The sequence below is a fragment of the Anopheles maculipalpis genome, chromosome 2RL (genome assembly GCF_943734695.1).
Source record: "Anopheles maculipalpis chromosome 2RL, idAnoMacuDA_375_x, whole genome shotgun sequence".
NCBI lineage: Eukaryota > Metazoa > Arthropoda > Insecta > Diptera > Culicidae > Anopheles > Anopheles maculipalpis.
Genome location: NC_064871.1, coordinates 64433181 through 64449919, shown reverse-complemented (window position 1 = coordinate 64449919; position 16739 = coordinate 64433181). Strand labels below are relative to the sequence as shown.

At 42.2% G+C, this 16739-nt stretch overlaps 2 protein-coding genes across 2 annotated transcripts in view; both read right to left on the bottom strand.

The window, feature by feature from the left end:
* LOC126556536 (alpha-endosulfine) overlaps positions 1 to 16739 on the bottom strand; it is a 235326-nt gene that overhangs the window by 51867 nt on the left and 166720 nt on the right. The gene's annotated exons all lie outside the window — the stretch shown is intronic.
* On the bottom strand, positions 1539 to 7980 carry LOC126556130 (histone-lysine N-methyltransferase SETD1B-like). Its single transcript, XM_050211349.1, has 3 exons — positions 7774 to 7980; positions 6457 to 6857; positions 1539 to 2197 (listed from the first exon to the last, which is right to left on the bottom strand). Exons 1-3 carry the CDS (start codon positions 7971 to 7973, stop codon positions 1539 to 1541), a joined length of 1260 nt encoding a protein of 419 aa, XP_050067306.1. The 5' UTR covers positions 7974 to 7980.

Sequence of the window (16739 nt, the reverse complement as noted above, 5' to 3'; positions counted from 1 at the left end):
ACCATGCCACTCAAAAAACGAACTAATGTTATAGACTATAGATAGTTCAAACACATTCTCTGATGAGTTTAGGGGGCTTTTTCACACGGTAGGGTCGAGCATAGAATCCTGTACGGATTCACGCGGCAGGACTGGAGTAAAAATGCCATCTGAACCGTTCCGTAAGGGTTGACTATCCAACTACGTGGTAACCATCAAGTCTAGTAAGCCATTAGATGACCGACATGGCCTTAGAAGGTCGTTAAGCAAAGAAGAATAAGAAGAAGAAGAATGCAGAGTTTATTTCATTACATAGTGTAAGTAACATTATTATTAACATAATCGGTCATCCGGCAGAAATTGAATACATAGTACAAAACACACAAAAAACTTCAAGACTAAGAAACATGTACATGAACAAACAACAAGAAATATAGAAGAATCGTTAAAGAAGTTATCATAAACTATTTCTGAGTTGAGTAGTTGTCAGATGGAAATCAGCTTCGAATCCTAGATTGTTGTACGAGTCCACCATTTGCACGATCGGGTCGCTAGCACAAAAGGTTCTGCTTCTAAAGTGTGGCCTAAGTAGTAGCATATTCTTAACGATATAATAGGGGCTAAGATGTTCTTCTTCTTGGCGTAACGACCTCTAAGGTCATGGTCATGCCGGCCATCGAAATGGCTTACTAGATTACCGATAACCACGTAGTTAATTAGTCAGCCCTCACTACGGAGGGACGCGGTCCGGATGGGATTAGAACCCCGGTCCTGCCGTTTGAAGACCGGCGCCGCTGTCGCCTACACCACCTGGCCGCACCCCGGCTAAGATGTTCATCGCATTTAAAACCCACGGGGCGTCAAAGGTCCCTGCTATAGTCTTGTGAAGGAATGCCTCTAATCTATGTATTCATTCTTTCTTCTAAATAAGTCTAATAAAAAAATGTTTGGCATACTTAAGATAAAATCAAGAATAAAGAATCAATATATATGATCATACAAGTTCTACCTAATTCGGTATTTTGCAAGAACAAAAAAGGTCATCAAGACCTCAATTGTAGCGTAAGCTTTGGAAAATCTTAAAATACTTATAGAAATAAAAGCTCATAGTGATGAAATGTATACAAACCAAAATAAAGTAATCTCACAGAACGATATATTTCGGACAACTAGCAGCGGCGAATCTTATGATGAGCGGAGTAGGGGGCCTTGTACTAGGAAGCCTTATATTAGGGGTCGCTCATTGTTCGATGTGGTGAGGACCCCTATTTTTATTTCATCTAGGGCCTCCTAGGGGCTTGATACGCTACTGTGAGCACCACTAAGAAGCATCAATAACGTAACACAAGTTTTAAAAGAACAATTATTTGTTTAACTGTATTTACATTTCATACATGTATCTCCTAGCGGTTCGTTGCGCTAGTCGCGGTGTAATAGATAATCGGTTCACGCTATTTCCCGCCTAACCTTTACCGTTGAATGGTTTAAATTATCTTATCCACTAAATGGTGCTTTATTAAGCTGTGAGCTTAAAGCAACAACCGTTCAACCCGGCGGATCTATTTGGCGATATATCGATCCAGGTTGTTCCAATTGCAAGAGTAGTCGATCTGCAGCAGACCCTTTTTGCTTAAGCTGAAATGTTGCGGCGTGTAACATACGTTAGCGTTAGTTGCTGCGATCGCAATGGCGGTGGCCGGATCTAGCATCTGGCTCGGGCGCCTAGCAAGGCTCATACTCTGGCTGACGACGCTGACACTGCGAGACCGACGCCTCGTGGGGCTGCCCGCCGTGACGGGCAACCCTCCGCTGCTCGTCGTGGCGTACAGCGGCACATGTTCCGCCTCCTGCCGGGCACACTCGAGACAATCGTTAAGCGTGTAGTAGTTGTGATGGTCGGAAAGGATCGTCCCGGTAACGGACGGCGGTGGTCCGAGCGGGAGGGTCGGATGTCCATGGTGATGGTGCTGATGGTGATGATGAAAGTGTGCCGGCGGAGGCGGTGGTGGAGGCGGCGGTGGCAATGGCATGTAGCAACAGCTGGGCTCGTAATACTCGTACGATGGTGGCCCAGGAAACTCTAGCTGTGGTAACGGTTTTGGCAGGACTATGGGACGCCTGCTGGAGGCACTCTTGCCAAAACCGGGCGTGTGAAGTCGCAGCGCTGACATCGAACTGTCACACGAGCTGGGTTGCTCCGTCGATGAGGTTTCCAGATCTTTAGCAAAGAAAGAGAGAGAAGAAGAGAACATTAGAAACAGAAAAGAATGTTTTAAAAATGATCAGCAGTTCTTTGCGTCGGTAAACCGATGAATAGCAAGTTCAAAGCCTTATGAATTGTTGTCGATTTCAGAGAATACGCCTAAAGGTATGCCATTGAAAATTAAGGCTTCGACATACAAGAGGAAAAGGTAAAAACCGTGCAAAGCCAGAAACGAAAGATTCCTACAAGCGTTTTTGACGGTCATCCACTTTTTGGAGCACTGATAATGTAGTGTAAAAGTGCGAAAAGATCGAAAGATCTTCCATATAACTCTGCTAGTTTTATTTTATTTTATTTTATTTTTTCATTTATAAAGGACGGCCAGGCCAAATAACTCTGCTAGTAACGCACGATCAAAACTTGATTTGAAAAAAAAAAGTTCGTAAACCTTCGTAAAGTACGTTAAATCGGAACTACATTCACTGAATTGTAGAGTTTGTGAATGTAGATCAACGAAACAAAATTGCTCTATTAACGTCGACAAATCACCGACTTAAGAACCTTGTTATTAAATGAAAAGGAGTACCATTTTTGCAGACACCTTTCCTCAACCAATTAAATTCCAATTATCATATTAACGCACAGAACCAAGCTTCAATCAAGTTCACACAACTTACAGCGCACTCGCACAACCAATTCTGGTCGTTTCTCGAACATGTCGACACCAATTTAATGTATTTTACTGAACTGAACATCTACACAAATCCACACTAAAAAAAAAAGATTCCGTTCCGGGGACCAAAAATGCTCTCAGGAAGACCTCACAGATAATCTTAAATCCGTATGTTTGATAACACAATGCAGATCACTTGTTCGCGTGTAAGAATCACTTTTCCCAGCACCTGACAGTTTCCGACTGTCGTTCCCACATTCCACAGCAGCGGACAGAGTGTTGTCGCACATCCACGGTAAGGGACAGTAATTGGAACACTAGGCCACGGAGCACTCGATTGTGTTGATCCTGCCCAACGAATGCACCCGTCGCAAAACGAACGCGAGAATGGATGGGACGGACAAAAACAGACGCACCATCCGTACGGGGGAAAGATCGTACGCTAAATGGCATAACCGGTGCGTCCGGGGTACGACGAAAGGCACATACACATACCACATACCCGGTCGACTTCGACTTCGGATCCGGCGGGGGTTCGTTGCCTGGTACTATTTTTCGATCGAAAGTAAAGTGCTGGCGACTACCGACGGTCTAAGGTCTCTGGCCCTGTTTAGGCCATCGGCAGCAACGCGGAAAAGCCGAACCCGGAGACCTGTTGCTACTCGAGGAAATGGGAAATTGTGAAGACACACACTCGTCCCATGGTAATGTTGCTGTAGCTTTTTTTCCCTTCCTTCTCTCTGCTTAACAGCCCGTAGTTTGTTTTCCTGCCTTTTCTTTAAGCCACTCATTCGTACATTAGTCTTGGTACAGGTTCGGTTCGTTCGGCTAGACAAGAGAGCTATGCCTCGTAGTGTAAAACATGACGTTTTATGTTGGCCAAAGTTCCGTTGCAGCCAGCTTCGGGTACACACACTCACCGTGAATAGAGCTGCCAACTTTTGAGCGGAGTACATTCTTCCCGAGCAGTTCTTTTCAACGCGCAGGCCGGGAATGGACAAGCTTCGTGCAAACAGACCATCTGATCGTGGCGTGGATGGAAAGAAAAGTAATCATCCAGTCAAGGATGAAGTGCCGGCACGTCTGCTGAAGTTACGGATCAGTTTGTTTGCCTGTTTATTATAAACACTAAGTAATGAAACAAAACAACCGACACTCGTTGCGTGATGATTGTGCATTATTTAGTCTTAAACAAGAGACTCCGCTTAAGCTGGTAAGGGTCACATTGGCAGCGAACAGCTGACGTGCTTCGGGCACCGAATTAACATCTCCATATTGGGGAGCGATGGTATGAAAAAAGTTTCACACAAAAATGCCAATAAGTATCAGTTCTCCACGACTCTTTCTTAGGAGGTAAATATCAAAGCAAATAGCTCAAAAGTCATTTTCTAAAGCTTCTTACAGAAGAGTGGTATGATTAATTATAATACCCAAGCCACGCGCTCTCGTTGTCCAAGCCATGATGGGACTTTAACTCAAATTCTCACAAACGAGAGCTGATTACTAATAGATAGAATTGATGATCTGGCCATCAGTAATGTTTTCTGGATCTGTGAGGCTGTCCAAAAATAGGCTTATTGCAAAGACAGAGTTACTAATTGAATTACTTGTATTTTTTGAATGCAAATTTCATTCCATATTTTTATATTGAATGAATAAGTCAAATAATGAGCAAAACTCATCTGAAATTATAACAGAATTTCAACATCACAACCCATAAGCGAGAGGTTCAAATTAAACAAAATGAAATTGAAAGTTATTCCTTCTGCAATTAATATCATCAGTGAGGCCACAGAAAATACGCAAAATGACGGCAACAATCATTAACATGCAGATTGATTAATAAAAAACTGATACTTTTTTTTCAAAAATTAAATCAAACAATGCCTTTCTGAACGGAGCCACGATGAAAAAAGTATTTTTGCTATTTAACAAGCACGCGGCTGCATGACGTCCACATAGGCCTCTTGGCCTATGTCAGCCCGGGTTCTTTCGCCTTCGTCTTCTGCGTTCCAGTTTGCTAGCCCCTATTGCACGTGACGAAATCAGGCCGTTACGCAGCCACACTGCAATTTGCAGTGCCCGGGCGATGTGTGCACCTCGACCGATTGAGTTTATTTTTGGCAGAGCGATTAACCGCCACAACTATGACCACCACCAAGACGTCGCGGGTCGAAGGTATGGGAGTATCGTGCCACGAAAACAAACATCAGAAGGATTATTTAAGTCTATCGGTTGTTGCAGTAGCAGCAGCACCACCAGCGCAAATTGTCGAACGCTTTCTTTAGCAATTAAAAGCCACCCTTACCATAAAGTTAGAGACATAACGTTCCCTTTCTACAGCCACCGTTTTGTTCCATTGTGTCATACAGCAGCATACAGAGCCGATTCGTGATGAAATTCTAATTACCGATCAGAACGTATTAGAAACACATTCCCTGCTGCAATGCAAAAAGAAAAGACACCATAAAAGAAAACAAACGAGCTCTAATTATGTGAGTACTCCAGCTAAGCAGTTCATCAAACGGTAGTTTTGTCCATATAATGATGGACAGTTCCACAAGAGCAATAACAACAACGAAAAAAACCCACTCCGCTCCGCTCCACTGCATGCTTCATTGATCCACATCGGAGGCTTATTGGTTTTGGTGCCCCGGCGGGTTAACTCTCCGCAATATCGTAATGGAAAACTAGTAATTTACCATAACGACCACTAACGGCACGACCCACGCTACCCACCGTACTAGTTATTTGTCAACATGGGCCCTACGGGTGGACGACTGCGGTTGCAATCGGTCGGATTTCCTTTTCGAACTGTTTGCGTTACTGGTGCTGCCACAACGACTAATAGTTGATGCGTTTAACGCAAGAACCAAGACCATCGAAGAAGGCACCACACGAGGTGCCACTATCCGATCGTCTACCATTTGGAAGGAATTATTGGAAAAAGAGAGAGAGAGAGCTTAGTAAAAAAAAACTGGACCAACAGGTTTATCTATTTCTTCTAACGATGTGCAGCTTCCTGCAGAGGGCCAAGAATCCCGCTCGGTGACCGATATACCGTGTACATATCAATGCCACATTCGAAAAACGCACGCTGCACTTGAATGTGTGCCATTTCAATGTAGTTTGCCCTCGATAGCGAACCTACTCCACGCGGGTGCCACCGCTCCGGGGCCAGCTCACCTACTTATCTATTTTCACCTCCAGGCAGAGATTCTGATGAATACGATATGGCCGCAAGGGAGGCGTTCAAAAGTCTTCCAAAATTCCCCCCGCGGTACATGCGCTAGATGTGTTAGGTGTAATCGAATCAGGACACGGCAGGAGGTCATCTTACCACTTTCTCAACCTCAAGGGTTTTTTTGGACTAGCAAAAAAAAAAAGCTTATTGTCGGTATATTCAACCGCTATCTCGGTACGAGTGTCCAAGGCACCATCGTGATATGAACATCCGAATAGGCGTGCGTACAGTGCAGGAAGCAATTATCGTATCCGGTATGTCCGGTCCGGTTTGACGTGCAACCGGTTCGGTTAATCGGTAATCAAACAATCATACCACTCCTTCCGGAAGTGTTGCGTGCCCACACTATCTTCTTACCTGTGTATGAGCTGTAGACATGTTCATCTCCTCCGATGCTATCCTCGTCCATAACGGTATCGTATCGCTCGGTGTAGAATCCATCCTCGTCCTCGTCATCCTCGCCGTTTAGACGTTCCTCTTCCTCCGCGCCCACCTCACTCGGACGCTCGTCCATCGAGTGATGATGCAGTTCACCGTCCAGTTCATCCTCCGGCAGCAGCACGGCACTCTGTCTTTCCAGATCTTCCCCTTGCGCATCGGTATCGAACTCCGGATCGATCAGTTCGGCACTGGAACAATCGCGACACTCGAGCTCGTTGCCGTTCAGCTCACCGGGCACGTAGTAGAACTTGGACTGTATCGGCTCACCGGCTGGTGATGGTGGTACTTCGGACTCGGACGTTGGATCCATCACTTGTCTGTGGAACGGCGAGAGCCAAAAAAAAAGAAGATAAAAACCAATCAGAGCATACCATCCAGTCAAGGAGCCAGAGCGCGTTCCTTGAACGTGTTGAATTAGAGGCGTTTGCACGTCACGCTAACTTAGGCCCGAGACGTCGCACCTCATCTGCATGAGGATGACCGGTGCGAATGCGGTGACGGTTGGGTTGTCCTAACGGAGCCATTAATTAAGTCACTCGCCATACTCTCGCCACACCGCAGCAACGGTACGACAACGGACAAGAATGCGAATCACTGTTGGCTGTTGGTGATTAAAACGTGATCCACGCCGAGAGTGTGTCATGGTTGGGATGCAGTCGAGCAGCTTGGAATTCATAGAGAGTGGAATGGGGAGCTTTTTTTTCTCGCCAAGCAAAATACATGAGTCCAACGTACAATCCTATTGCCAAAGCTGGTTTAGATGATATATACACCTCATGGGAGTACATTTATTTCAATAAGGTGCAAAGCTACCATCCAACGAACAATCTCTCATTTTTTATTGTACAACAGAACCGGCCGATTCTGCCGCTAGCTTTCCGTCCATCCTTGGTGCACCTTTGGCATCACAAAAAAAGATTACTAAAACAAACCGATCCAATGGTACCACATTCCATAGCACATGTCCGTCGCCATACGTGTGCCATTACGATTGAAATATCTAACCTTGTCCGCAGACCTACCACCACTCCATTACGATCGACCAATTAAATACCTGGAGATGCAAATTAAATTTAGCATATTATCCGTTCCGATTATAACCTTGACGCGTTGCTTATGCAACAGGTCTTTTCCTTTCCTCTTCTGCTAGAATGCAACTTGTAGCGTCCGGTTCTTCACACATTGCTAATCATCCTAGGCTACCGTAGCCAACCGCAACATGGATATACTTACTTGCGAATGTAGACATAATTTTCCATATCCCACGGATCGACATATCGCCGATTAAAGATGGTGTTCGGTCCGTCCTCGAAGATCGCACGCCGGACGTAATCGGACTCTTCTGCCGAATCGTACTCCTTTGCAGTGTAGTAGATCGATTCCGCCGTCCGGCGGGACGATGCAAAACTGTCGAATCCAGCGTACGCCGGCATGTTTCATAAGCGTGTCTCGGTGCTTTCGATTCTTATCGCTTCTTATCGTGCGTTAAACGATGCGCTAGGATGCTAGATGATTCTAAAACGAAATAACTAACGATGGTTTCCTCTAGCGGACGGTTTCGACGTTCTGTTGGAAAGAAGACAACAACATTTGAAAGCTTGTTAAAAATGGAATCTTAAAATAATCATAATAAGATATTTATAAGTTAAGAATACAATTTGGATTAATATTAGCGTGTTAGAAATAAAATATGTAAGTTTTGTAGAAGGGATTTCTAATATTCAGCGGATTATAATTAGCCAAATCTATCCATTCTAGACTTCATTTACCAATAGCTGGATATTCAAGGATATTCAGATAAGACAACAAAGTTTTGAAAACTTAGGCCTAGGAGGTAAAGAATATAAACGCGCTGATCTTTACACGTCGGGACCGAGTTCTAATCTCATCCGAGCCGTTCCCCCGTAGTGAGCACTAACTGTCCTACTGTGTGGTATCATTAAGCCCCGTAAGCCAATAGATGGCCGGTATGACCTAGCAGGTCGTTAAGCCTTGTGTCCTGTGAGTTTAATAATTGTTGTGAGAGCATACTCTACTAAGCGGGAACCTGAATCATAGCTCGATCCTATCACTATGTGACAGCGATGGACGTGGCATTTGGCGACGTTCGGGTTAGGGCTCTCGTGAGATCAGACAGTTTGATTGGCCTCTTCGTTATGAACGTTGGCTAAGCTAGGACACGCGTTTGTGCATGTATATTAGCATATGTTAGGTTTAACATTGCAACTTATTGAAACTAAATGTTTTAAAATGCGTTTTCATTATTTTATATTAAAAATAAAAATAATTATAGTATCTAGCAGATACTATAAAAGGACAGATAGCCTCACCGGTTTTATTTCAAGTTCATTTTCCGGAGGGTTAGCCGAAATCATGAGTTCTTGGCATAGCTTAACATTGATAAAATAGGGACCACTGGATTATGGCACTCCTCTGTTATGATGATTCGATCAAGCACAAGGCAAACAAGGGTAACATCAAAATGATTGTGATCATCAGTGACACTTCTAACAGACTCTGGCTTAACGAGTGATCGCAGATAACAATAGTGATTTCAACCTTGAAGTCGTTTAAAACATCACCTGTTACAGGTCAAAAGTCAGCTAGCCGATTGTAGCTTAACGATGGAATTTAACCGCACAAAAGTCTTGAAACTGTATAGTGCATTAGCCTCATCGGATTCTGTTGGACTTGCTATTTTATTATGATGGACAACCTAGACATCAATGTTTTTTTCGGTCAGCCATGTAGAAAAAGACATTATAATTTGGAAAATGTTATTAACACGAAGTTAGAGTGTTCAAGAATTTATCAGAAAAATCGTCTAACAGATGAGAAACATTGACTGTGAGCAATTTGGTAGAGGTTATATGCAAGCTTGATAAATAAATTTAATTTCTGTTACAAAGAAATACTGAGGTTGAAATTTTTGAAGCATTATTATCAAGATATTGCACAATTTTAATAACGTTACAACTCACTCCCATAATAGCAAAAACATCTCAGAAAATCCATTTCAAGGTGCAGCTTCACCCGATTGTGTACAAAACATCATCCAGCGGGAAGACCACTCCTTGTTGCATCTATTTGGCCGAACACAACATTCGAAACGCACTGGCAACATCTTCAAGATCCACTTCACCACTTCAGGATTGCGTCTTCACCGCTACGAAAAGCAACAAAAAACACGCTGTTCAACAACTTTCTCCACGCAACCGTTTCGGAAAACGACAGCGCAAAACACAGAAACGGCCAGCGCCGTCATCCGAAGCGCCCGTTTGTTTATTTTCATGTGCATCCAATGCGCAACGCGTTTTCTGCACCGTGGGTGCGATGCTGTGCGTGCGTGGGGCAAAGCTGAAATCTTCCTCTTGCTCTATGTGCTTAGAGACGAAGAACGAGGGATGGTGCAAAGGAAAAAAAGGTAAACAAAACTGGACAGAAACTGAAAACGTGAGACGTAAAGGCGTGCGTACGTTTGAACAGTGGGTAGTGTGTTGGGCGAATAAAAAAAAAACTGGAAAAAGATCACTTGTAACAACGGTCCGGTGAAAATTGTTTTTCAATTCACAGATGAATGAGACGACGAGCGAGTGCAGGCTTGTGGGATTGAGAGAAAGAAAATTAGCGAAATACATCGAATACATGCATGCTTTATTGATGGTTATGATATGATCACGAAGATGTCTGGACATCTGTAACGATCAGATAATCAATTCCTATTTGAAGGGCGTTAAAAATCATGTTCACGTCATATGAAGGGAAGAATGATCATTTACGCTCCAAAATCATAGAGAAAAATTAAACTCGGCTTCAGTATCATGTAAGAACAATTACTACCGATTCGTCCGATATTACTGGACTTGAGCTATTGCGAAAGGGTATAAAAACGACTGACTGCAGGCACAAAAAATGCAATTGGTTGCCAATTAGCACCCCTTAAATTGGCAACCAAATAGCCAAATTTGAACCTGAATTTGAACTTCTGCGTTAAACATATATTTATGAAGAATTTATGAGAAAAGAATGGTTGGGAAACATACTTGAATTTATTAGCCAAGGTGATGAAAATAACCATTGGTGAGATCTGCAAAATGGGATGAAAGGCTGCATTCGAGGAATTCTGTAATTTTAATCTCTCAGGAAGCAGCCTGCGTAGAGTGCAGAAGATTTTTTGGCTTGAACGACTCATTGTTCATTAAAAACAATGGTTTGTCCAATTGTAACTCGTATACTTGAATTTTTATTATGTATACAAAATTGACGATACATTTTTATTATTTATTATTTGCAGTAATAAAATAAAAATGTTGAATTGTTTTCTCATATTCATACTTCTTTTATAGCCACTAGTTGAGCACTGGCTATAAAATGTGACACAATAATTAAGTATTAATAACCCAATAATCAATTTCAGCCAATAAACCTCTCATCACTGGAATGAACAAACTGTTCTTCTTATTTTTCACTCCAATAAAGGCATATTTTCATTAAATTACACCTTTACTTTTAAATTAAAGGGGAAAGTTTCAGGCCTTACTAAAAGCAAGGGAACAGCTTGATAGAAGTTAATCTCCTTTAGCATCCCTTCTAAGCCTCACATAGTAATGACCCGTTGTATAATCCCAGCAATGAAATCGTCATCAACGTCCTAAATATGACAACCCTTACGATGACTATTACACAACACTGCGCCACACATACACTCACATCACCAACAGCTTCCGGCTTCTTTTACTGGTCGGTTTTAACCATCCTAAAAACCCTCATTTTCCCTGCATTCCTTCCATCTGGTGTCTATTATTGACACCCGATTTTCTACCCAACGATGACAAAAACTACTGAACTACTGAAAGGAAACTTAGAAAGGTAATCAATCCAACTTCATCTCGACTCGCCGCTTATAATTACACCCACCGCAATTAACCGTGCCGAAATAATCATATGTTTGGGTGCTGCTGGTGAGCGCTCACAAATGCTTCCGCGTTCGGGCGCAGTTTGCGCGCGCTATTAACACAATTTAACCACAAACTCCCGAAAGTAATTGCAACGAATCGGGCCTTTTTTACCTATGGTGAAGTTACTGTTATTCGATCGAATAAGCTGCGGTTGGAATTTTGCAAGTAGCGTACCGGTCGGCACTACTGTCACCAATTGGAGGCTCATTACATCAACCATCACCGTCATCAGCATCATTATTGGAGCCGGTGCTAATTTTCGGCGCTTGACATTACTTTCTTCGTGCTTTTCGTGGAAAGCGAAAGCAAAAACCGTGTTTTTTCACCTTTTTGCCAAAAAAGAAAAAGAAAATGAAAATAAATCCTAACCATTTCGCGGTGCATACGCAACTATAAATCACCGCTAAAGCGCTACACAAATGTCGAAACTTTCCTGTTTGCCATTTTCATCACCCTCACTGATCAATCGAACGCTAGTGATTTTTTTTTTCTAGATCAAACCATTTAGAGAAATCCCACTCAACATCTGTCACGGTACGACGAACTGAGCTTCGAGTAATCGCGCGCATTTTCATGCTTTCCGATCAACTTCCCCGTGCGACATAAGACCGAGCGTCATCGAGCGAGATCTACAACAAACGTGACATTGGATCGTGGCGGTAGGTCGGTCAGGATTGATCTCGTTCGACGAGCAGATCATTCGGCATGGGTTTCTATTTTAGCTTTTACGGCCTATCGGTGCGATTCAGTAGCAATTTTACTGCAAATCGCTTAGCAATTAGTGAAGAAAAAGAAGCGTATCAGCCGCACCAGTCATGCGTCGTTTAATGCGGATGAAGTGATCTGTTTTTTTTTGCGACACGGCGTGACAAACACGTTGGCCGGATGTACACGGTGCTTGTGACATTAATTAATTTATAGCATTTTTATACCAGATGGAATATATAAATGTTTTCTCGAGCTGTAACATTGTTCTGCAACTCTGCTGGTATAAAAATGATTTACAACAAGGGTTATGGTGCCTCAGTTACGGGGTTTTTGGGGTCGTTGCTTCATTCTTCGAATGACTTGGGACGCGTCCGTTCTTGTTCATAGCTAGTTCTCTCTATTTTTTTATTCTTAATAACTACTGAGCCGAGCGGACTCAATTTTGCTTTAAAACACTTAATATCGCAACAAGAAGATGTTCCGCTCAAAAATGACTTTACATTATCATAACCTGATTCAATCAAACACAAGTGAACACAACTGTAAAGGTAAAGCACCTAAATCGATAAAGAAATAATGCTATATTCGACCAATCAATTCCGTTTTATTGTTAACAAAACTTCGCGCGAAATAATAATTCATTCTCAACCACTAATTTAACCTTTACATTGATAAAAGACTCAGTGCCGATTAGTTGAGCGAAAACACACTTTCGTGCAAATAACTGAAGCCCCTGCACGCACCTGCACGTGCCTCTTAAAAGGGCCGGCCGATTGGATTTAATTGCTGAAAATCGCACTTCACTGAAAACCGGCAACCTTCAATCTACACTGCACGCACCGTTTTAATTCTACAGTTTGGTGAAGAAAACATCTTCACCTGGAAAGCTGAAGCTAATCATGAATAATATACATAAAAAGGCAAGTGCATAAGTAATAACGAACAAAACATGAGGCAGACTCAAGATGAAGTCTCACGATTGAGTGATAGCAAAACTGGCAAGAAAAAAAAAACCTCCATCACACCAGGTGTCCACCAAACTGAACGGTGAAATCTAGCGCACAAGAAACGGAATCAGCAGATTGTTTCACAAGTTGGTGAGGGAGGTTAGGACTTTCTCTACCAATCTCTGGACGTCTGAAGCAAATGCAAAGTTAGCACGAACAAATCACAAAAAAAAAATTGTATACCAAATGGGTAGTCGAAAGGGTGATCTTGTGCCATAAATCATTATGCTAAAATTCACCATTTGATTCTCTTCCTTTGTGAAAAAAGAAGTTGATCATTTTCTTTCTCCTTATCTCCTTCAGGATGAGATATTCTAAGTTGTATTCAAGTTTCAATAAAAAAACTCCCCAGAATTTGACACCATTTTACCGCACGAACGAGGAAAGTGATCGAAACAAAAAGTACTTTTCACTCTTCGCAGTGAAATCGATTGAGAAAACAAAAGATTGAGGAAAAACACTCGACACCCATTTTTCAATCACTCTTGGGTGGCTACTTAAAGACATACCACCCTCTCTAGCTGATCAGCATCAAAATGCATCCCACTCGGTAAAGAAAACCGCTTACCGACGCATCGTTTAACCTACCGCGATTTAGACCTAGTTTTGCTGGCTCTCCATTTGCTCCTCAGCAGCTATCTCTGCCGCTTTGTTTTCCCTTCACGCAATAGCCGCACCCTTCAATATATTCGGTTAAGGTCGCAATGCACGATGCGCATCAATAAACGTGCGAATGAAACTGATATCATGTACTGTGGTACTAGCCATGCGGCCTTCTGCACGCATATTGAAACATACACACGCACAGGTAATAGCGGGTAAACGAATCATACCCATGCCACCTTTTTCTCCGCACGGTGGGTCACGTGCCGACAAAGCTCAACACTGCCAAAGAGAAGTCACGAACATCGCACACTTGAAAGACTAAAAATGAAGAAAACCCAAATCAATGTTTGGAGCTTTTCCTTCGACTGCACATCGAGGTCTCACATTTCAATGAAGGGATAACATACTGACTGTGACTGTGTGTGAATATTTTGGCGCACTTAATAGCGACAATCACATACTGCACGTACGTTGCGCAACTGATCCATCGTGCCGGCATGTCCGGTGAACTGGTGGACGACTCAAGGTGCGATTTAATGCAAATTCCTACCACGTTCCGATCGAACGGACAAAATAACTGGAGCTATTTATTCTGCTGACCACAGCACGGATGGTAACACTTTTCAACAACGCAATAGATATTCTATGCCCGCACACTGGCGGTGGTCATAACTTATATTGAGTGGCAAAGAATTCCCCAACGCAACTCTTTCATGTGTGTATTTATGACGAGCATTTGGTTAGTGATGTAAACTGTTGCGACAAAACTCTGAAATGTGGTTTAGAAATAAAAAAAAATTAGTGTAATTTAATTTTGTCACGATTTAATGCAGAAAATTAAATTTTCAATGAGTGAAATTTTATTATTTTTATATACTCAAAAGATTTCAACGATTATTTAAGCGAGGAAACCAATGTAAGTTATTATGTGTAAATTTTCTTAAGTACTCAATTCAATAAATCACCCCATTCTCATCAAAAGATGCATTTAAACGAAAGTAACGCGATTATCGTTATCAAAATTAGCATTAAAATAACAAGCAACAGTAAATAAAATTATTGCACTACGACAGGTATTGTTTCCTGGCTAGACTATGGCAGATAATTTAATAGTACAATGAAAGAGTTCTATGAATCACTAAGCGAGGAAACTGCTAAGGAATTTAGCTATCTTTAGTGCTCATTTTGAATCGACGTATCAATAACGATAAAAAACTTCATTTTTTATTTAGTGTGAGAAATTGATATCTTTAACTATGAAAATTTTCTGTCGATGGTGGGGCCGCCAGCCATAGCATCTAAATGCTGGCAAATATGGTGTGGTGAACACCAAGAAATATCCACAACCAAGGAGGTTTTCTTGGGAGCCAGTTGTGAGTCTCCACGGCACGATACTCCAAAGAGGCGCCAACCCCTTAGCAGACATAGAGAGGACAACTTTGGAACCATACCTGGCAGCAACAACATTCACAGCCGAGCTCACCCGGGATAAGGTGCACTTGAATTGAGGGAGAAGGAAATGTCTACCCTGAAGCCCTTGTTAAGCTAGACATAAGATTAGATTTTAAGGAATACGGCTTGGCCGTCATTACGAAATAATAAAAAAAACTGTTACATTTTTTTTTTTATTATTTCAGAACGAGCTGACCATTTTGCTGTAAAAAAATCCCTTTCTTATATGAGAAACAAAAATACAAGAAGAAGTTGTTTGTTGCTGTGGGAAATTTTTCATTTCCAAATTAAATGCTACATTTCCGTTTCATTATCAACCAGAACTGCTCACTATATAGCTATAATTGAGTCATCATATCCAACCCTTCCAGTCAACTGTGCGTTGGGCGTATTAATGAGATTACTTGACTCACTGTTCCATTCAACGAGCTGAATACTTCCAGCGGAGAAGCCAAAAATACATTTTAATCTTCCCAGAATTGAGCCAAATAGAATGATATTTTCTCTGTGTCTTTTGTCGTGAGAAAAAATGAAAAGAACACGATTGTCCGGTCTTTGTTTTGAGGTTTACCGTTTGAACAGCGGCAACCTACAGCCAGGCGATGAACCGAGGAACGTACCGAAAACCTTGATGCACTGTTTTCTTTTCGTTCGGTAGCTCGCAGGCACTTGATGCACACAGTTGACACGTGCGACTGTGTCGTGTCTACCGTCGATGGACAACGGTACAGGTCGAATGTATAAGAGGGTTAACTGTTTGTTTTTCAATTGACATTGCGTCAATCGATTCCCAGCGTTGTATCGAGCCTGCTTAAAAACATTAAAAAAAAAAAAAACATAATTATAAAACAAAGCACACCTCTACTGTCGTCCCCTTTGGAGATCTATGGTAGCGTACGGTTGAGAAGGTTACCCAGTTTGTGCAAGTGCTGCACAAAGCCTTCCTCATGAAACTATTCCACCATCTCGAAGTTGCATCGCTGAATCGCACTGTGTCACGTTGATCTTGGCCCACAAATTTATTGCTCTCTTAGAAGGCAGCAGGCAAAAAAAAAAAAACAAAGCCCACTCCGGCATGCTCAATGACACTTGAATTTATTCCAGCACCAAAGACGCACCACCAACTGCTACATCTTTGAACCCTCATTGCTTAAGAAAGATCGGCAATTTGTCATCGCAATGAGTGTTTGCTTGTTTGCTTTATTTTTTAAATCTTAAGCCCAGTAGTTAAAGGTGGTACACCTTAACGAGAATCTTTCAAGTGGGAACGGGTAAATTTGCACAACTCATTCACGACAGTCATCGGTTTGTGGCATCGCTTGTCCGTGCGGAAAAATGGGTGAAAACAAAGATTCATTCACGCCACAACCGAACAAAGTTAACAAAGCAAACCTCCGGCGGTGTGTACCAAACAACAATCAAGATGATTCAACTGCTACTGCACAGTTAAACGATTCGTTTTGTGGTA

Excerpts from the sequence above, each read along its gene's own strand:
- LOC126556130 (XM_050211349.1), bottom strand. The coding sequence starts at position 7,973 with ATGCCGGCGTACGCTGGATTCGACAGTTTTGCATCGTCCCGCCGGACG. Across the intron at positions 6,858-7,773 it reads AATTATGTCTACATTCGCAA|ACAAGTGATGGATCCAACGT; the intron begins GTAAGTATATCC and ends GCCGTTCCACAG. Across the intron at positions 2,198-6,456 it reads TGTCTACAGCTCATACACAG|ATCTGGAAACCTCATCGACG; the intron begins GTAAGAAGATAG and ends TCTTTGCTAAAG.